At 52.1% G+C, this 22,317-nt stretch overlaps 1 protein-coding gene across 2 annotated transcripts in view; it reads left to right on the plus strand.

The window, feature by feature from the left end:
- The window catches only part of ANO6 (anoctamin 6), a 138,796-nt gene that overhangs the window by 68,652 nt on the left and 47,827 nt on the right, over positions 1–22,317 (plus strand). For both annotated transcript variants that reach the window (XM_051850989.2, XM_008259361.4), the window contains 6 exons: positions 2,100–2,228; positions 12,583–12,648; positions 14,821–15,108; positions 15,289–15,402; positions 17,096–17,211; positions 20,515–20,649. In XM_051850989.2, coding sequence (XP_051706949.1) covers positions 2,100–2,228; positions 12,583–12,648; positions 14,821–15,108; positions 15,289–15,402; positions 17,096–17,211; positions 20,515–20,649 — 848 coding nt within the window. The remainder of the gene's footprint in view (positions 1–2,099; positions 2,229–12,582; positions 12,649–14,820; positions 15,109–15,288; positions 15,403–17,095; positions 17,212–20,514; positions 20,650–22,317) is intronic.

Below are 22,317 nucleotides of genomic sequence, written 5' to 3' on the forward strand. Positions count from 1 at the left end.
TTTTTTGTATTGTTTATTGATTTTATAATGATAAAAATCTTTTTTCCTAAGAAAAAAGGAAACTTAACCTCTATGGCCCACAAAGGCCTGGCTGAGAGCGCGAGGGAGAAAGGCCTGGAAATGAATGGTGTGGGTTACAGTCGGGGGTGGGGGGTGTGGTTTGTGCAGAATCGCTCGGGGCTACTCCCGAGCTACACCCTCCCCCCCGGGAATGGCTGCATCTCCACTGCCTGACTCTGCTGTCTGCACGCTGCTGAACACCTGCTCCCTTCCACGGCAAGGCCTCGGCCTCTCCTCCCCACAGCCCGGCCGCACCTGAGCTAGCCCCGCGCACCCACCGACTCACTGTGGCCTCCTCGCTCCTCTCCATGTCCATCTGCCCACCCTCAGCCTTCAGCCTTCTACGCCCACAGCTCCTGGCACTTTTTGGGCTCTATTCTTAGCATATTTTTGTTTGCAGTTTGCATTTTGATGGCAATAAAGGGAATAAAATTTGCCTTGGCCATGTCTCCCTCTGCAGCATTTTGCACAGTTGTGTAAAGAAGAAGCAAGTCCTCCGGGTGGCTTGAATCCGCCTGAGCTGTGCCACGGTTCAGAACAACACTTGGGAATCCGTGGCGTTCCCAGCTGCGTGGTGTGCAAATAAAACCCTCGCGATCCCTGTTCTGTGAGACCTGAATATGCGCACGAAGGCTTTTGTGTCTAACCTTTGTGACTGTTTCTCTGGAGCTGGCTCTGAGCGCGGGTTCAGGATTTCCTGAAAAATAGGTCTTACATCTTTGCTTTAGCTCTCTGTCATGATGAAACGTTTCTTTTCCTTGTGTGTTCCCTTTGGGATGCACTAGAACTTTGTTTTTTTGCTAGTCTCAAGTGTGCAGAGGGCTACGCATTTTTCCACCTGTACCTAACCTTTGCTTTCACATGTATTGTGTGTGTTGGTGCCGTGTGTATTTCATAGCCTGATCGCTCGGGCACTGACCCTTCCTTTCATCCTGCTGAGTGTGCAGGTTGAGACCGGTAACCCAGATGAGCCTGGGACGTGCTCCAGTCTCACCGTAAAGGCACTCACGCAGGCAGCCTGACGAACCGTGTGAGGACGCGACGTCCGGTCTCTGCAGAGCCGGGAACCGAGTTCCGGCGTCCATGTGGTGACCCAGGGCGCTTGGTGCCGAGTCAGGCTTGCTTTCTGCCGTTGTTTCTTTGTTGTTAAGCTGTAAGTCTTTTAGGTTCTAAAAGCCTGGTTTATTTCGTTGTTGTTTTTTAAATTTTGGGCTTGCTTGCAAGTAACAAGGGAGCCTCGATTGTGGTATGTGTATGCAGGTGCATCTTTCTGGCTTTGGTTTACGGTTACAAAATGATTTAAAAGTTGATAGATGAGCTCCACAGGGTGGTCATGGAAACTGATCAAAAGCTTGGAAGTGGGGCCAGTGCTGTGGCGTAGCAGGTAAAGATGCTGCCTGCAGAGCCAGCATCCCATATGGGTGCTGGTTTGAGTCCCAGCTGCTCCACTTCCGATCCAGCTCTCTGCTATGGCCTGGGAAAGCAGTAGAAGATGGCCCAAGTCCCTGGGTCCCTGCACCCACATGGGAGCCTCGGAAGAAGCTCCTGGCTTTGGATTGGTCCAGCTCTGGTCATTGTGTCCATTTGGGGGAGGGAATCAGCAGATGGAAGACCTCTCTCTGCCTGTCTGTCTCTCTCTCTGCCTCTGCCTCTCTGTAACGCTTTTAAATAAATATTCTTAAATAAAAGCTTGGAAGCAACAGGAAGGCTGAGGTCTTCATCAACAGGGTTTTGTTGGCGTTTCCTTCTTGTTACATCCCACTTGTTCTGGACAGGCCCTCTGGCTGCAGGTGGCGCGTGTGACCCTGGGGTGGCCCTCACATGTGTGCAGCGATGCTGACTGCCCCACACCAGGCCCCTGTCCCAAGAGCAGAGTTTGCAGGCCCTGCTGGCGTCACTGCCCGGCCAGGAGCTGCTGAGGGACGCGCTCCTCCTTAGCAGGGTGCACATCCCTGAGCCTGTTAGAGTGAGGAGGCGAACACACCCGTCAACCCTTTTCCAAGAGATCCTGTTACATTTTGTGTTTCTGTTCCACACAGGAAGAATTTAATGGAAAATCTGACTCCCTCTTTTTTAACGATGGCCAGAGAAGAATCGACTTCGTTCTTGTATACGAAGATGAAAGTAAAAAAGAGACAAATAAAAAAGGCACAAATGAGAAACAAAGGGTAAGTTTTTAGGCTATTTTCTTTTTTTAAATCATTTTTGTAATACTGTAAAATGAAAACAGTGCTGTTTCTGTAAGCAGTAAAGTGGAGGGGTGTTGACATGTTGTACACCAAACACACTTTCAAATACTCTCGTGCCCTCAAGGCATGTTAGCAAAAAACGTTTTCTGAATCTGACACAGACTTCCTGGGGCTCTGAGGCTGGGCTGGTGTCACAGCTGAGAGGCTGCACTTCCTGTGCTGCGGGAGAGATGTTCCCGGCAGCCCGGCCCGGCTGTGTGCAGCTGTGTGGAGAGGGAGCCGTGGATGACTGATGGAGAGGGAGACAACAGCCGGGGCTCAGCGCGTGCTCACCGGCAGGGCAGGTGCCCTGTGTGTGAGTTCTCACTTAACCCACACAGCACTGGGGGTGAATCCTGTCCCACACCATTGCGGAGATGAGAGTTGACCGTTACGGAGGTGAGGTGCTTGCCCGCGGTCTCCAGCTAGGCGTGGAGCAGGAACCCGGCTCCGCCCTGACCCTAGCCCCTGAGCCCGTGACCTCACACGTTGTCGGTCACCGCCATCTGTCCCCGGTGCAGCTGCTTCCTGTGCCCTTTGCCTTGCTCAGAGCCGTTCGGCCAGGGCTGTAACAACCCCGGAACTTCTCTACCTGAGCCCAGACTGTGTTAACGCAGAGCAGGGCCAGCGGAGCTGCTGCATCAGTGCCCCCTCTCCCGTGTTCTTTATGGCTCCTCGCAGACGTGCCCTGAGCACGTGCAGCTTTACTTGTCCCGCTCTGGACTTCCTGCCTGAGCCATGCTGATCTTAGGTCTCTTCATTTCTGTCCATTCTTTCAAGACAAATGAAACCTTCTAAAATGGCGTGGTCTGCGGTGCTGGCTGATCTGCTTGTTTTGGGGGCTGTGTAGTGTTCCGTGTTTGCAGGAGGCCCCAGGACGAGTGCAGGCTTTAGAATCTGACATCCAGGGGCTAATTTTGTAAGTCTCCGCTGGAGTAACTCTGGGTGCAGCAGACGGGTCCCTTGATGACAGTGACTTAACACGACAGAAGCTCATCAGCTCCCCATCAGAGTCTCCTGCGGCTCCCTGGTCTGCACATGCCCGGGGCGGGCCCGGGAACTCAGGCTGAGCAAGGCAGGCGTGAGCAGTGGGGTGGACAGTGAGGGTGGTGAGTGTGGTCAGGAAGCGGCGGTGCCAGTCGCTGCTGTTCTGTGGGAGTGAGTGCCTAGCCTCCTAGCAGGAGCTCTGCCTGCTGGAGGGGGCAGAAGGCTCTTTGCTTGGCATCTGGGTGGTCGTTGCCTTGGTGCCAGCTGACCACCTGATACAGGCAGATTTCTTGCTGGTGTGTGCTGCTGTTTTTCTGATGTTGGCTTCTCTGAAATGTGGTTCCAGCTTCTAGATGGCGTGTCGAAATTTCCCTGGCTGTGTTCTTTCTTCCTGGTACCTAACATTGTGGCTGTGATGTAGTCAGTCCATTGCAGTGCCAGTCAAACAGCACTTGTGGCTATCTTGTAAATTTTCAGCTCATGTTCAGTGGTAGACGTTACTTAGGTTCCTTCTCTTTTTTACTTAAGGGTTTCTGTAAAAATGCCCTGGTGTGTCAAACTGGGGCCCTCCACATGTTATGGGATCTTGTCATACAGCAGCTGGGAGTCGCGTCCTGCACAGTCCCAGCCACGCTGTCCGGTGTCCATTAGGCAGCTGTGTGGGGCTGGCTTGAGCACCGGCTGAGATGGGTCAAGCGGACCTGATCACTAACGGGTAGAGGCAGCGGCTCTGGTTGCGGACGAGAGCTCAGCGGCCTGGCGTGGAGCCCGCAGCTGCTTCCATCACTCGTGAGTTCTGCATTTCCCCCAGACAGAGACGTAGCTGCCAGGGTAGCTCTCCTGATCCGAAGAGAAGAAACTCGCCATCCATTCTGGCAGTCCCTGAGCTTGTGGACTGACCCACCTTGAGGAGGTGCTTAGAAGCTGTGCTTTCGCGTGTTTGCAGTCTCTGTTTGTGATGTACGCCGTGATTAATGTGAGCGCTGCCAGACATCCAAAGGTCGGCTTCAGGTTCACGTTTCTGTTGATTGGAGAAACTTCTGCAGGTTCCATATACTGCTCCTCAGGCTGCACTGGAACAGCGCTAATTAGGACAATACCAAGACCAGAAATGTCATAGTCCTGTTTTCCTTGAAAGAGAAAAATGTGTTTGTGAATGCAGTTGATTTCATAAAGCAGCCCCACAGCTGGCTTTGCCAGGGGTCACTTCTTCCTGCCAGAGAAAGGAGTGATGGAGCCACAGACACCAGACATATGAGCAGAGGGCTGAAGCCTTGCGTCTTAGGGCTGTGGTGCAGTGCAGTGGGCTAAGCTGCTCCTTATGGCATCAGTGTCCCGTATCAGAGCCCCAGTTCCAGACCCGGCTGCTCCACTTCCAATCCAGCCCCCTGCTGATGCACTGGGGAAAGCAGCAGCACGTGGCCCAAGTGCTTGGGCCCCTGCACCCATGTGGTAGGAGACCAGGATGGAGTTCCTGGCTCCTGGCTTCAGCTTAGCTCAGCCCAGCCCTGAGTGTTATAGCCATTTGGGGAGTTGTCTGTCTCTCCCTCTATCATTCTGCTTTCCCAATAAATACAAACAAATGTTAGAAAATGAGAAGCATGATCTCCTCATGAGCAAACCACGAGACTTTTCTCACCCAGCCTCCAGCTAGCCGGCAGCTCCGTCCCCTTACATTAGTGAAAACACCGCGAAGTTCAGCGCCTTCCTCTGAGAGGCGTGAGCCGTTCCCAGTGAGATTGTCACCAGGAGGGGCTGAGTTATTAGTGCACCCCGTGTTTCCCTAGCCTGTACACTGCTTGGCATGGGATCAGTGTTTTTTTATCCCAAGTCCCAGAAAACCAACCTCAAAATGGCTTAAAGGGCAAAAGGAAATAATTATTTTCTCATTTAAGAAGCCCTCTGGGGAGGCAGCCATTTCTGGCTAGATCATTTTCTGGCTAATGAGGCCATTCCATCCTCCTGCCCCAGGGGCCACCACAGGTCTGCAACTCCAGGTGCCCAGGGCCAGGCAGGTCCTGCTCAGGGCCCTTGTGTAGGCCAAGAGGAGTCCTGTGGGAGGGAGGGCCCTAACTGGACGCACGCGCCACCTCCGTCCTTCTTCCCTGTCTGAGAGCCCTTCCCGTCTGTTCTCTTGGGCGTTCACTGGTGTCGCGTGTTGTTATTAACTGCACTGCACACACTGGCACACGGTAGGCCTTGCCAGCACTCGCCTGTGACCAGCTGGAGTGGACTTTGCTGTACGGGGAGAGCTCAGGGCCTGCACTGTGCTGCCAGTGGACGTCCAGTGTCCCCAGCGCTGGGACTCGCAGAGACGTTCCTTTGCGCAGTGCATGTTCTTATACTTACTGGAGAATCAGTTGAGTGTACAGATGAGGATTTATTTCTGGGTCCTCTTCCGCTGGCCTGTGTGTCTGTGTTTATTCCAGTACCATGTTGTTTTGGTTACGACAGCATTGTATGTTTTGAAGTCAGGCACTGGAACGCCCATATTGAAGGGTCTTTTGTGGTTCCATACAAATTTGATAGGTTTCTTTTTCTGTTTCTGTGGTAGATATTGCATTGTGATAGAAATTGCATTGAATCCAAACATCATTTTGGATAGCATGGACATTGTCACAGAATTCTTCGAATCCATGACCTTGGGATGTCTTTTCATCATTTTGGGTCATTTTCAGTTTATTTGGTGTTCTGTCATTTTCATCGCAGATCGTTCAGCTCCTTGGTTAAATCTGCTTCTGGGGATCTGCCTTTTTGTAGCTTTTGTGAATGGGACTGGACTGCTTTCTTTAGTTCCTTAGCAGCAGTTTTCTTGCTGGTCTATGTAAGAAAAAACGACTGACTTCTACATGTTGATCTTGTGTCCTGAAACCTTACTGAATTCATTTAGCAGTTTGATGGAGTCTTTAGGTTTTTCTCTCTGTGGAATCATGTCCGCTGCACACAGGGAGAACTTATCTCCTTTGCTATGTGGCTCCTCCTCGTTTCTTTCCTTGCTTCATTATTCTGGCTAATGAGAGGATATTATCAGTAACATTCAATTTCAACACAGTGAAAAACAATACTGGGTTTTCAACATAAATACCATGTCTTCTGGAGAGAACTCACAAAGAGGAAGGCATGATTGAATAAACTAAAAATCCACTTGGTTTATCCAAGTTAAAGAAACAAACCAGTGTTGGAATGGAGGGGAGGGAGATTATAAGAAATTCAAAATGTAGAGGATTTCCTTAGAGTGAGGTATTGCCACAGGCAGTCCAAGTGTTGGAAACATGAGGCTTCTGTTAGTAAGAGTTTATGGTAACCAGAGCATGGGGCTCAGGTTAGGATGGGTTCGTAAGAGGTTATGGTAACCATTCTTTGAGGCTCAGGTTAGGGTGATTGGTAATAGGTTATGGTAGCCAGTCCTTGAGGCTCCTGTTAGGATGGGTTCGTAAGAGGTTATGGTAACCAGTCTTGGAGGTTCAGGTTAGGGTGAGTTGGTAGGAGGTTATGGTAGTCATAGCTTAAGGTTCAGGTTAGGATGGGTTAGTAAGGGGTTAGGGTAACCCAAGCTTGAGGCTCAGGTTAGGGTGGGTTAGTTAGAAATTATGGTGACCTGTCCTTGAGGCTCCTGGCTCCTGTTAGGATGGGTTAGTAAGAGTTTATGGTGACCAGTGCTGGGTGGCCTAATTTCCCAGATAACTTTTGGTAGGGTTCCATCTTGTTGAGGAAGTAAAATCAGGACTTGCTGTACTGCCCTAATATTGTAGACTGACATAGGGAGCTTTGCTTTAGTTTGTATCTTTTTTCCTCCTTTATACCCTACTTGCTTGTACTGAGATTGCTGGTTAAGAGGAACACATTAAATCAGGTCACAGTTTGACGTTACAGCTCTGGGTGTGTTGCTGCTGTACGCGTGTTTGGTTCCACTTGCACTCAGCACAAGAGCATTGCGCAGCTCCTGCTTCCTATTTTCAAGATGGGAAATGTCCTGGGGCTTAGACCTTGAAGACAGAGAGGACAGCGCATTCCTGCAAAGCAAATCTGCTGATTCCATTTCGCCTCACACAGGGCCTTAGCAGCACATGCATAGAGCAGAGGTGGGAAGAAAAGAGTGTTTGCCGACGGCTGCTGGGAGGTCTGGCCTTCAGCTGGAACGGAGAGGCGGCTGTTTGCCCTGGTACTGAAAAGCTCGCTGGTGTGTCTCCTGTTTAAAGATTGTCTGTAAAAGGGTATAGGGTCACCTACAGTCAGCTTTGGAAAACGCTGATTTGGAACAGGCCTGGAGGGGATGAATGATCACAGAAGAGGAGCTGCTGACGTGCACCTGTATCTGTATACACCCGTACGAGTGCACCTAAATCTGTACCTGCATACCTGTGCACCTGCACCTGTGTGTTCATGCACCTGTACCTGTATACCTGTGCACCTGCACCTGTGTGTTCATGCACCTGTACCTGTATACCTGTGCACCTGTACATGTGTGTTCATGCACCTGTACCTGTATACCTGTGCACCTGCACCTGTGTGTTCATGCACCTGTACCTGTATACCTGTGTACCTGCACCTGTGTGTTCATGCACCTGTACCTGCATACCTGTGTACCTGTACCTGTATACCTGTGCACCTGTACCTGTATACCTGTGCACCTGTACCTGCATACCTGTGCACCTGCACCTGTGTGTTCATGCACCTGTACCTGCATACCTGTGTACCTGCACCTGTGTGTTCATGCACCTGTACCTGTATACCTGTGCACCTGTACCTGTGTGTTCATGCACCCATACCTGTATACCTGTGCACCTGCACCTGTGTGTTCATGCACCTGTACCTGTATACCTGTGTACCTGCACCTGTGTGTTCATGCACCTGTACCTGCATACCTGTGTACCTGTACCTGTATACCTGTGCACCTGTACCTGCATACCTGTGTACCTGTACCTGTATACCTGTGCACCTGCACCTGTGTGTTCATGCACCTGTACCTGCATACCTGTGTACCTGCACCTGTGTGTTCATGCACCTGTACCTGTATACCTGTGTACCTGTACCTGTGTGTTCATGCACCTGTACCTGTATACCTGTGCACCTGCACCTGTGTGTTCATGCACCTGTACCTGCATACCTGTGCACCTGCGCCTGTGTGTTCATGCACCTGTACCTGTATACCTGTGCACCTGCACCTGTGTGTTCATGTACCTGTACCTGTACACCTGTGCACCTGCACCTGTGTGTTCATGCACCTGTACCTGTATACCTGTGCACCTGCACCTGTGTGTTCATGCACCTGTACCTGCATACCTGTGTACCTGCACCTGTGTGTTCATGCACCTGTACCTGCATACCTGTGCACCTGCACCTGTGTGTTCATGCACCTGTACCTGTATACCTGTGTACCTGCACCTGTGTGTTCATGCACCTGTACCTGCATACCTGTGTACCTGTACCTGTATACCTGTGCACCTGTACCTGTATACCTGTGCACCTGTACCTGTATACCTGTGCACCTGCCCCTGTGTGTTCATGCACCTGTACCTGCATACCTGTGTACCTGCACCTGTGTGTTCATGCACCTGTACCTGTATACCTGTGCACCTGTACCTGTGTGTTCATGCACCTGTACCTGCATACCTGTGCACCTGCACCTGTGTGTTCATGCACCTGTACCTGTATACCTGTGCACCTGCACCTGTGTGTTCATGCACCTGTACCTGTGTGTTCATGCACCTGTACCTGTGTGTTCATGCACCTGTACCTGTATACCTGTGCACCTGCACCTGTGTGTTCATGCACCTGTACCTGTATACCTGTGCACCTGCACCTGTGTGTTCATGCACCTGTACCTGTATACCTGTGCACCTGTACCTGTGTGTTCATGCACCTGTACCTGCATACCTGTGCACCTGTACCTGTGTGTTCATGCACTTGTACCTGCAATACCTGTGCACCTGCCCCTGTGTGTTCATGCACCTGTACCTGTATACCTGTGTACCTGCACCTGTGTGTTCATGCACCTGTACCTGTGTGTTCATGCACCTGTACCTGTGTGTTCATGCACCTGTACCTGCATACCTGTGCACCTGCACCTGTGTGTTCATGCACCTGTACCTGCATACCTGTGCACCTGTACCTGTGTGTTCATGCACCTGTACCTGCATACCTGTGCACCTGTACCTGTGTGTTCATGCACCTGTACCTGTGTGTTCATGCACCTGTACCTGTATACCTGCACCTGTACCTGTATACCTGTGCACCTGTACCTGTGTGTTCATGTACCCATACCTGCATGTGTGTGCACCCATACATAGGTGTGCATGCCTGGGTGCACAGAAAAGCCGTGTCCTAGAGAACACTGTGTCTGTGTCTTAACCTTGAGTGTCGTGAAGATTCTTCTGGGCTATTGTTAAAAATAGATCGTCTGGGCCCTTTCTGTCCCTGCTGACTCAGTACTTCCAGGACAGGAGCCCAGGAATCTTACGTTTTAAATAAACCGTCCAAGTCACTCTCATGAACAGATAAGGTTGGAAAACACTTCACTGAAATGCAGTATTTACTTTCATAGTGGGTTAGGGTTTTTTCCTTCTCTGAAGATTTCTGTTTTCCAAGTTATCACAGTGCACACTTATACTGCACAATTACTAAAATGTTGATTTGCCAAGTAGATTTGGAAGTGATTTAAGCTGAACCTTCACTCCTGTGCGTGTTTGAATGCTTGTCTGTTTCTGTCCTGCAGTGACCATACATCACCCACTTGAGTAAATCCCATTGTGTCAGTCCACTAGCATTGTTTTATCACGAACGTATGAATTTCAATTAAATTCTGAGTAAATAATTCGTGTTCTGCCAGCCAAACCTTCTGGAATATATGGTATGTGGCAGACAGTGTGTGGAGCAATTAGACAATAATGTTGGCCCGGATCGGGAACCTTTGACCCAGCTCTCATCTTCCTAGGCTTAGTGGAGATTGGCACATCTGAAATAGAGCGCAGCACGGCTGGCGCTCTGCCTCGCAGAGCTGTAAGCATGTCTGAGACTAATCCAGGAGGACCTCATGCGTCCCCTCTGGTTTGTCTTTCATCTTCACGGTATGTCCACTGATTCTGCTCAGGTGCGACAGCCTCCGCACGTGACCCTGAAACAGCCAGATGACGTAGAGAAAAGGCAATGCTGTGTCTGCAGGCAGCGTTAGCACTGTGCAGGTCACAGGTGCCTGCTGCAAAGCCAGGGAGGTGTGTCACCTGGGTCCTCAAGTGCTGTGGGCCAAAACGCTTCCGTAATCACGCCTGTCTGCCCTCCGGGGCTGCGACTGCTTTCTTCTTTATGTCCCCAGCAGCTTTAATAACCCCTACGAAGGGGCATAAAAGCACTCCAGGCTCTGGAGCATTGCCGGTGCAGGCTTTTCTTTGCGCCCCCGTGCCTCCCTCCGCCCGCAGGGATGGGATCTCACGCCCGTTCAGGGAGGTCTGCAGGCCGTGGGTGATGGCAGCCGCTCTGCCTTTCCTAGCATTCTGGGAGGTGAAGATGATGGTGCTGAGTTCCATGGGCATGAATCTGCTGCCCTGCAGGCAGGAGGCACAGTGCAGTTTAATTTATGACCAGGCTCATTCTTGGAGCCAGTGAGCTCAATCATTTGCCAAATGATTACAGATTACAGAAGGTGGCTTGCTTTCTGATCCATAAGGTTTTCCAACAAGGCACGCAGATAACTTCTAGTTAGAAATTGTGTGCCCTCAGATATGCATTTATTCAACAAATATTTATTGAGCAATGACTTTGTCAGCTAATATGCAATATTAATTATCTTTTGTTTAACATGAAGACAGCCTCTATCCTAATTTTTTAAATGTCAAGAACACTGTTGCTTATCCAAGTGTAAATTCTACCAGGAGTGAAGGTGGCAATTTCATATTAAAGAGACTTAAGCAACCTTTTCTAAAGTGAGCAGTCTTTTCCTGACAGGTGCCTGTTTGACAATTATAGCACGCACACTAATTTACTTTAGCTACCTGACAGACCAAGGAAACTGGTTTGATCAATTTTTAAAATATTCTACTGGTTCTTTGTGAATTGCCATGCCAAAGGAAAATAACAAGAACTGTCTCATTAAGGTAACACCAAGGTGATATATTCACATGGTTAAGCAAATAAAAATGTCCTATCCTTGATCCCACCGTTCAAGTATTTATAGCTGGTGTTGAAATAGAGGGCATTATAAACCAACTCCAAGGTCTACCAGTTATCCCCAGAGAAATCAGGTAAATATCTCAGGAGTCCTTTGTGCAGAAGTAGATCAGAACTTAAATGGGATAAATTAGTACAACCTTCCTGGAGGGCAGCGCAGCCATACATATGAAAGAACTGCAGATTGGATGCACTGCTTGATTTAACGGTTCTACTTCCCCGAGTTTCTCCTGAGGAAGTCGTCAGGAATGCACAGAGTGTTCTACACGGATGTCCATGGGAGGGAAGGAGGAGAAACAGCCTCAGTGTGCGCCAATACACTGCTTGCATAAATTACGGCCCACCTCTCTGGGAGACTGTGATCAAGCTCTTAACAGGAGGCTGAAAAGTATTTCCAGGGCTTTCTGCACCCGTGATGTCCACTGGTGCCTCGCTGCCACATCACGACCCCCGCCCTTAGCTCACTCAGAAATGGGCGGGAGAGAAAGGAGGGGGAGTGGGTCCAGAGCTTTCAGAGAGGGAGAAAGATGACGTCGCACACGCCTCAGGTGGCCGAGAAGCAGGCCAGGGGGCTGGATCGGCCGGGAGGTACGGAGGAGTCCAGAAAGGGCTTGGGGGTGGCTCTCGGCATTCTAGAACAGGGGCCAGCGGCGGTCCCCTGGAGGGCTGAGGATGCCTCAGGTGTAGGGTGTGCAGGCAGAGCAGGTTGGCACGCCAGTTTATTCAGATGTTTGGTGCTGAAAAGCAGAGGCCAGGTTCTGAGACCTGCAGGGTGGAAGCTGAGCGTGTTTGCAGGTGGGGAAGGGGGCTGTGACCGTAGCTTGGGGCTCACTTCCCTACGGGCCCCCCGCTTCATGCGCCACCCCGTCCCTGGGGTTGTGCCTAGGCGGGAGGCTGCTGTGTGCCCAGTGCACACAAAACCAAGGCCCTCCAGAGCGCCCCCCCAGGCTGTCCAGGAGCCTGCACACCGGTCCCCAGCTCTGAGTCCCCTGAGTGTGGGCTGCTCCCTAGCTTAGGCTGCACTTGGAGGAGGCGCCGTCTCTTCGTCAGGTCAGAACTGGTTGCGCGGTTTTTTTCTTTGGTAGTTTTTCTTTTGAGTTTGGTAAAATTAAAGGCCTCACAAATGTTCTCGTTGTTTTCACAGAGGAAGAGGCAAGCCTACGAGTCGAACCTCATCTGCCACGGCCTGGAGCTGGAAGCAACACGATCGGTGAGACCTGGAGCTAAGATTTTTTTTTTTTTTTTGAACAACAGTAGTGTACCAGGGATGCTGTAGCAGGTTAACCCAGCCAATAATCCAGCTCCCTGCTTGTGCACCTGGGAGGCAGCAGGTGACGGCCCAAGTGCTTGGACACCTGCCACCCCCAGGGGAGACCTGGACGGAGTTCCTGGCTCCTTGGTTCCAGCTGTCCCAGCGCTGGCTGTTGCAGCCATGTGAGGAGTGAACCAGTGGATGCAAGATGGATCAGCCTGGTGTCTCTCCCTCCATCTCTGACACTCTTCCTTTCATATAAACATTTTTTTAAAAAGGAGCAGTGTAAGATAAAGATTACTATAATTATGTCACAGTTTTATATGCTTTTTCCTTTATGTAAATGTATTTCTGTATCAATAAATATCATTTTTGGCATTTTAAAAAAAATTTATTTGACAAGTAGAGTTATAGACAGAGAGAGAGACAGAGAGAAAGGTCTTCCTTCCATTGGCTCACTCTCCAAATGGCCACTACGGCCAGCGCTGCACTGATCCGAAGCCAGGAGCCAGGTGCTTCCTCCTGGTCTCCCATGCAAGTACAGGACCCAAGCACTTGGGCCATCCTTCACGGCCCTTCCAGGCTACCGCAGAGAGCTGGACTGGAAGAGGAGCAACCGGGACTAGAACCCGGCACCCATATGGGATGCCGGCGCCGCAGGTGGAGGATTAACCAAGTAAGCCACGGTGCTGGCCCCCATTTTTGGCATTTTTAATAGTTCCATAACATAATGAGCCCGATGTTGAATGAATTAAATAATATAATTTTAGATTAAATTTTCATTATTCTAGCACTGCGATGAATATTCTGGTGTTTCATGTTAAGTGACTGATTAGGATGGAGTGATGGATAAATTAGTGAAGGTTTTCTTTATTTAAAATGCCAGTTTTATGAAAAAACTGTGATGATAATTTGAATTTCTTGGAAATCAAACCAAGAAATAAGGCAAAAATGTAGGATGATGTTTTGCAAATCTGTTTTTATTCACATCTTCAGTCCTAATGATATAGGTGTGTGTGTGTGTGTCCGTGTGTGTTTGTGTGCCTATGTGCATGTGGGTGCACATGCATGTGCATGTACATGTATAATCTGTGTGCTTGAACTACCAGCAGATGTAGACTGTGCGGCTCCTTGACTGGTTTCCTGGAATGTGTGCATGCCATGTTCTGCACGTTCTGGACGACAAGCTTGTGTGTGTGTGTGTGTGTGTCCATGTATACACATATGTGCGTCTGTGCATGCATGCGTGTGTGTGAAGTACCAGCAGACGAGACTGTATGGATCCTGGACCGATCTCCTGGTATGCCCTGCAGGTTCTGGATGACAAGCTTGTGTGTGTGTGTGTCCATGTGTACACATATGTGCATCTGTGCATGCATGCGTGTGTGTGAAGTACCAGCAGACGAGACTGTATGGATCCTGGACCGATCTCCTGGTGTGCCTGCAGGTTCTGGACGACAAGCTTATGTGTGTGTGTGTGTCCATGTATACACATATGTGCGTCTGTGCATGCATGCGTGTGTGTGAAGTACCAGCAGACGAGACTGTATGGATCCTGGACCGATCTCCTGGTGTGCCTGCAGGTTCTGGACGACAAGCTTGTGTGTGTGTGTGTGTGTGTGTGTCCATGTATACACATATGTGCATCTGTGCATGCATGCGTGTGTGTGAAGTACCAGCAGACGAGACTGTATGGATCCTGGACCGATCTCCTGGTGTGCCTGCAGGTTCTGGACGACAAGCTTGTGTGTGTGTGTGTGTGTCCATGTATACACATATGTGCATCTGTGCATGCATGCGTGTGTGTGAAGTACCAGCAGACGAGACTGTATGGATCCTGGACCGATCTCCTGGTGTGCCCTGCAGGTTCTGGACGACAAGCTTGTGTGTGTGTGTGTCCATGTATACACATATGTGCATCTGTGCATGCATGCGTGTGTGTGAAGTACCAGCAGACTAGACTGTATGGATCCTGGACCGATCTCCCGGTGTGCCTGCAGGTTCTGGATGACAAGCTTGTGTGTGTGTCCATGTATACACATATGTGCGTCTGTCCATGTATGCGTGTGTGTTAAATACCAGCAGACTAGACTGTATGGATCCTGGACCGATCTCCTGGTGTGCCTGCAGGTTCTGGACGACAAGCTTGTGTTTGTGAAAGTGCACGCACCCTGGGACGTGCTGTGCACGTACGCAGAGATCATGCACATCAAGCTGCCCCTGAAGCCCAACGACCTGAAATCGCATTCCTCGGCCTTCGGGAGCCTCGGCTGGTTCACGCGGGCCCTGAGAGTGGACGAGAGCATTATCAAGCCTGAGCAGGAGTTCTTCACAGCCCCGTTTGAGAAGAATCGAATGAATGACTTCTACATTGTGGACAGGGACGCCTTCTTCAACCCAGCCACCAGGAGCCGCATTGTGAGTCGGGAGCACGTGTGGTGGCTCCCTAGGGCTGATTTGGAGCCTGCTGTGGCGTAACGAGTGGTTTGGTTGGCTGGGATTTGTTTGTGCCTTGAGATTCCTGTTCGGATGCAGGCAGCTGTTGAGTGGGTCACTGGCACAGTGTAAACCACGCCCTGTGTTTTGGAATCCTTGCAGGTTTACTTCATCCTGTCTCGGGTCAAGTATCAAGTGATGAACAACGTTAACAAGTTTGGGATTAACAGACTGGTGAACTCTGGCATCTACAAGGCAGCCTTCCCCCTCCATGATGTAAGTCAGCAGAGACGCAGGGAGAGGCCCGGATGTGTCCTGCTCTGCAGGGCGGGTGGGGCTTCCCTTTCTTTCTCTCTGAAATAATGATCACAGGCTGCCAGACCACAAGCCCACTGAGGGCGGGAACAGACTCCAGGCCTACAGGCGGTGCCGAGGTTAAAGGCGCGAGCAGTGAATGAATGAGATAATGAGCCATGTCTCCCTGCAGTAGATGTGTGCAGCAGGACCCGTGAGCAGTTAATGTTTGCTAGCGTTTTGGGGACCAGAAGGCCTGCCCTGCCATGTCTATACCTCGATGACCTTTTGAAATCCTTTAGCCTTAAATTTCCTCACCAATAAAATGGAGATAATGATAGTGCCGCCCAAATAGAGCTGTTACGAGAGTTAATTAAATATTAGTCGCTGGCACGTTAAGTGCTGTGTAAGTGTTAGCTGCTTTCCTTATTACCAACAGATGTTGTTTTCCACCAGAAAAGCATCGTTTCAGATCCAGAGTTACATTCTCATGCATTATTTTCTATGACTAGTCTTTGCCCAGGGTCCAGGGCCTGTCACAGTGGTGGAACTCCACGTCGTTGACACTGGTTCAGGGTCGCTTTCTGAGACCCCAGCAACCCCTTAAACTCAAGGCTGCTTCTCCAGCTGATGAAATCTTTGATGAAATCAAATTATTAAAATATGACTGCCTCTGACCTCTCATGATGTCTTAAATGCAGCAACATTATAACTAAATAAATTCTACCACTGAAATAAACACTTCACTACATGCATTGTTACTTTGTGGTATTAGCCCTTACCACTGTATCTGAAACTCCAGGACCAGGAAGCATGGATCATTGCTGCTGTGTGGTCCGTGTACCTGTGCATGGAGACAGAGTTGAAATGTGTGATGCAAAATAATGAAACTAGGGCAGGGTACAGCTTCTGGACACATGTCCTAGTGGAGAACCGAGAGCCCCAGTGTGGTGTCCAGCTTGCCCGTCCATGTTTTATTTTTGTGCTCCCATAAAATTAGCTGGGTTACAGCGTGATAGAAACTCTGGGGACTTCACAGATAAATACTTGTGGATATTGATCTGGATGCCAAGACTCCTCGGCAGCCAGTTGGCATTTGCCAGGCCCAGGTCTTTCCCACTGAAGCCTCCTTCAATTACGGAGGTCAGAGATCCAGGCTAAGTGGCTGAGGTCGGGGTCCAGGCTCCCACCGGGCTGCAAGATCCAGTCCAAGAAAGACAATGAGCCCAGGCGGGCAAAGGGCAGCTGGGTTTGGGCAGAGGTGGGAGGTTTTGTTTGTTGAGTGAGCTAAGTGTAGGACAGGATGTTGGGCTTCTGATTTTCTACAGGTTGGCTTGAGTTAGGACTGGCCCGCTATGGACCAGCCAAGGCCCCACTTTCCTGCTTAGCCACAGGCAGGTGTGGTGACTATGGCGTGGGGGGGGGGGGTGTCCCAATCTTCACTCTCTAAGAGCGCCCCGCGTGCAGGACCTTAGCATCCTGGGGCTCCTCCCAGGTGCCTGTCGTGCTGCTTTGCAGGTGGCCCACAGGGGTGGTGTTGACCCTGGAGGGCAGTCCCTGGACACTGAGTGGGAGGGCCACCTCTTCCAGCGCCCGAGGGCCCTGGCAGGGATGCCTGAGGATCAGCCCTGAGAAGACCGGCAGGGGGCGCTCACAGTGTGCTTCTGCCCCACAGTGCAGGTTCCGCTATCGCTCTGAGGACCCCAGCTGCCCGAACGAGCGGTACCTGCTATACCGGGAGTGGGCTCACCCCCGAAGCATATACAAAAAGCAGCCGTTGGATCTCATCAGGTGAGAGAGGGCGTGGGCTGTCCCTCTTGGCATCCACATGTCCCGGTACTCGGTGTCCCCGGGACATTCACGTGTCCCGGTGGTGCTCTGTGTCACCTACCACAGGTGCTCAGTGGGGCCCTGAGCTTCCGCGAGGTTTGCTTGTGGAGGCAGGAGGACCACAGAGAGGAGAAGCTGCTTCCCCAGAACAGCCCGCACAAACCGGAAATGGACTTTGAGCGGGAAAACACGAGACGCTCCCCCACCCCCAAAGCCTCCGTTTCTACCTCCGCGTGGCGGATGGACGGGGCAGGAATGCCGTGGGTGTGGCGTGGTGGCCTGGAGGGTGTCCACCGCAGACAGCCTGAGAGAATCCGAGGGAGGCAGCACAGACACAGGCGGAAAGGGCGAGGGAAAGAATTAGAAGTGAGGGGCGCGGGAAGGAACCCCAGGGCCACAGAGGCGCCCTGACGCTGGCGCCTGCAGGACAAGGCACCGCCAGTGCCGCCGGTCCCGGCCACGGGACATCTCGGACAGGAGAGGCCAGTGAAGGGGAGGAGCGGAAAAGAAGCCCCAGGACGGGTGGCACTGGGAGAACATGGCGCTTCCCAGCTACCCCGTCTAGAGGAGAGAGCAGCTACCTCCGGTTTCTGCCAGAAGTGGCCTTCCAGCCGGGGGTTTGCTGTGTGGCCGGGTTGCTGAGCGCAGGGAGTCTTGCCGCGTGCGCGTGGAAGGAGGAGCCCAGCGAGCAGGATCCCGGTCAGGATGGGCACAGAGGTGCCGGGGGAGGCCCTGGTCCTTGGTCCAGGTCGGGAGTGCCCGGAAGGGACGTAATGAGGGAACAGGCCGGTGGATGGCTGCCTGGGGTCCGCTGAGTCACTCTGTGTCTGGACGCACTGAGGGTGTTAGCATTTATCAGGAGAGCCTGCTCCGTGCTCAGTAAGTAAGCAGGGGGCCCTCCGGAGAATTATTAACTCCAGGACAAGCAAACTGTTAAAAGGACGGAACAAAAAATCTTAGTAGATGTCTAGACCCAGCTCTGCGCTGTGCTCACCGAGCCCTAGTAGCACAAGGCAGGGGTCTTGATCGAACCAGGAGTGATGACATAGCCATGCACAGAGGAGAGGCCCGGCACGCGGGTGTGTGGACAGGGCAGGGTGGCAGTGTCACACGTCCCTGTGACATGCTCATCTCCCAGAGGAGAAAGTCAGTAGGTAGTGGACAGAGTGAAAGTCTGGAAGCCCCTGGCCCCACCCCCAGTTCGTGCCTGCAGATGTGGGCTGGTTGTCAGGGTTGGGAGTGGCCCCTCTTGGCAGCAGGCAGCGGGGGAGGGCTGTGCTCAGCCTCCGCAGCCGCTTGCTCTACTGCATGTGCACTTACTGCTAAATGCACGTTGAGTTGTGGGTGCTTTGGGCAGAGAACAGCCCATATGATGGGATCCTCCTTAGGTCCATCTTCTCGGCAAGTGCAGGGATGCAGGCTGTGGCTTCAGACCTGAAAAGCCACAGTGATGGTGATACCTTTGGTAGTTATCAGCCCCCAGCCCTCGTTAAATGTCCAAGAGAGACCACCTGCCCCCTGCCCCCAGTGCTCTAAATGGAAAGGTCAGGCAGGCAGCTTGAAAGATTCTCTCCAGTTTTATTTACTATGTAATTTTTCTTTCATTTTATTTGAAAGGCAGAGAGAGGCAGGTAGACAGCCAAACAGGTATAGATCTCTCATCTCCTGATTCATTCCTCAAATGGTATGCAACAGCCAGGACTGGACCAGGCGAGAGCCAGAGCCTAGAGCTCAACTCAGGCCTCCCACGTGGGTGGCAGGGACCCAAGTACTTGAGCCATCGCTGCTGCCTCTCCGGCTGCTCGTCAGCAGGAAACCGGACTCAGAAGCAGAGCTGGAACTCACCAGGCATTGCACACGGGATGCGGGCATCCCAAGTGCATCCTAACCAACGTGCCAAATGCCTCCAGTTCTCTGTGTAGCATTTGCAAGGTGCATGGCTGGTGCACGTGTGTTCCAGAAAGCACGGCAGGGAAGAAGCCGAGACATCACAGGCCCGTGGCCAGGCTCACCTCACCAGCACCACGTGGGGCCCGCCATTTACAGCTGGGCACCAGCTAGGCGACAGCCCCTTGGTGTGACAACGAGAACACTTCTGTCAGTCTCAGCCCTCCCACGCCCCAGGTTGTGGCACTAGTCCCACACTGAAGCGGTGAGCATGGCCAGGGGCGTTCCTCTCTGCCATCTCTGGACTCCTGCTTGTGCTTTGGGACCTGTTGATCTAGGCTGAACCCCCGGAGGCTCCTACGGGGCCTGCAGTCGCACAGGGGGCCTGGGGCCTAGAAGCGCCTGCTGGGGCTGCGGAGCGAGGCCAAGGCAGAAGGCGGTGCCTTCATCGCAGCACCCTCATCCCGGAGCCCCGTCCTGCCGGCTGTGTTTGCTCCCTCTCGGGCACAGTCTGGCCCTGCTGCGTGCTCGGCCTGCCCTCTGTTCTCTCCTGTCTGGCCTCTTCCATCTTACCCCACGGGACACTGGTGATTAACTTTGAAACCTTAGGATAAAACAGACGTGCTAGAGCAGAAATGCAGAGCAGTGGCTTCCACAGTCTCCCCACCCTGCTGCCTCCCACACCCACGGTGAGCTCTGCTCCCGGTGGACTTTCTTCTCCACCCAAGTGCAGTGGCTCCCCCTTCTGTGGTTTCACATTCTGCAGCTTCAGAGAAAGAGAATGGTACATAAAATACTTTGAGAGAGAGCCCAGGAGAGAGATCAGGCATACGTAATTTTCTTCCAGTGTTGTCATTGCCCTATTTCACTGCTTGTTACTGTCCTGCTGCTCCTAGTTTGTAAACTAAACCTTATGCTATGTCCACAGAGAAGAACGCACAGTGGGCATGGCATTGGACGCTGGCTGAGGTTCCAGGTGTCCACGGGGGTCTTGCAGAGTCTCCCAGAGACGGGGATGGAGGGACCCCTGCGTTGTTGTCAGTCGTTTCCTTCTTACTGTGTGGGGTTTGCGTTTCCTCCAAGGACGATCCGCACGTTGGGGAAGCAGGGCCGTGAGCAGTGTGTGTGTTAAGAGCGGGATGCTGGGGACAGTGCCTGTCTTCACGGGAGTGTTGTTGGAGCTGTTCTGCCCCGCACTGAGCATCTCCACTCCCACGCTGTCCTGCGGGTGCCCTGCTCCAACAGGCAGCCTGGGGCTGGCGCTCTGCCCGCGTGGTGCGTGGTGCACGTGTGGTCTCGGTAGGCCATGCGGTCTGCTGTGCAGCTGGCAGTCGAGGGTTTGCGTGTCTGCTGCTGTAACTCCTGTCTCCCCCGCAGGAAGTACTACGGAGAGAAGATCGGGATCTACTTCGCGTGGCTGGGCTACTACACGCAGATGCTTCTGCTGGCCGCAGTGGTGGGCGTGGCCTGCTTCCTGTATGGCTACCTGAACCAAAATAACTGCACGTGGAGGTAACGTACTGTTGTTCCTCACTGCCTCCCTGGGAGCTCACTCAGATGCAGCCTGATTTCTAGAGTGTTCTGTGAAAGCAGCCCCATCAGAGGACGCTCCCTGGTGGAGCGAGTAAGGGAAGGAGAAAGCATTTTCCTCCGCTGGTCCAGCCCAGCCTCTGACAGGAATAGACCCTTGGAGACCCTCTGGGGTTTGGGAACAGTTCTCTGCGTGAAACAGGAAGGAGGCTAGAGGGGAGGTTGACTTGAAGTGGTGGCCCCTAGAGGATGCCTGCCTCAGCCATGCAGGGACGGGGCAGGGAGGGCCAGTGCAGGCGGACCATCAGCCCATCAGTGTTCTAGATCCTGACTCGGAGATGCCTGTGAGGGCCCAAGTAAACAGGGTGTTTGGTCTTTGACTTTGAAGAACGTGCTCCTTACAATGTGAGGGAAAGTAAGTGCTTAGAGGGTTTTCTCTGTTGCTTTTTTAAAAAAGATTTATTTTATTTGAAAGGGAGAAGTACAGAGAGGCAGAGGCAGAGAGGGGGAGAGAGAGAGCGAGAGAGAGGGGTCTTCCATCTGCTGGTTTACTCCCCAGATGGCCTCAACAGCCAGAGCTGTGCTGATCTGAAGCCAGGAGCTTCTTCCAGATCTGCCACGTGGGTGCAGGGGCCCAAGGACCTGGATCATCTTCTGTTGCTTTCCCAGGTCACAGCAGAGAGCTGGATCAGAAATGGAGAGGCCGGGACTCAAACCAGTGCCCATATGGGATGCCGGCACTGTAGGCAGCGGCTTTACCTGTTACGCCACAGCACTGACCCCTCTCTGTGCTAGATGTTGGATTTGGATGCTGGCTGTACTGTCCAGGGGTGCGTCCGGGGGCCAGAGCACTCTGACTTTGCCCACATGGCTCTGGCCAGTGGCATCCTCTGCCTCCACTCTCGGGTCATCTGGCCCCGTCGCAGGCCACAGCTGCATCAGATGAGCTGACAGCACAAGCATGGCAGCAGGTGCAGGTGTGGAAGCCCAGAGTCCAGGCCTCGGTGCCCATTTGGTGTAGCAGATGACCGGTCCTCTACCCATTGTGGCTTCTCTTTAAGTTTTGTATTTATTTTCATTTATTTGGAAGGCAAACAGAGGTCTTCCACGCACTGGGTCATTCCAGAAAGCCTACAACAGCTGGGGCTGGACCAAGCCAAAGCCAGTAGCTGGAAGCCAGGAACCCAGTCCTGTTCTGCCACATAGGCAGCAGCTCAACCACTTGCACAGTCATCTACTGCCTTCTAGGGTCCACGTTAGCTAGGAAGCAGGAATCAGGAGCCAGAGCTGGCACTCAGACCTAGGGAAGCTGCTATGGGAGGCAGGCATCTTAACCATAAGACCAAACGTTCTCCCAGCCTGTAATTTTTTTAAGTTTTATTTATTTGAAAGGCAGAGATATAGAGAGATTTCATCCACTGGTGATTCCCCAAATAGCCACAATGGCCAGAGCTGGGCCAGGCCAAAGTCAGGAGCTTCTTCTGGGTCTCCCACGTGGGTCATAGGGGCCCAGGGACTTGAGCCATCTTCTGTTGCTTTCCCAGGTGCGTTAGGGGCTGGATGGGAAGTGGAGCAGCTGGGACTCAAGCCAGCACCTGTATGCTTCATTTACTAGCCCACTGCACTGTGCCCGCGTCCCCCTCCCCCAAA

Source organism: Oryctolagus cuniculus, chromosome 9 (genome assembly GCF_964237555.1).
Source record: "Oryctolagus cuniculus chromosome 9, mOryCun1.1, whole genome shotgun sequence".
In the NCBI taxonomy this organism is placed as follows: Eukaryota; Metazoa; Chordata; class Mammalia; order Lagomorpha; family Leporidae; genus Oryctolagus; species Oryctolagus cuniculus.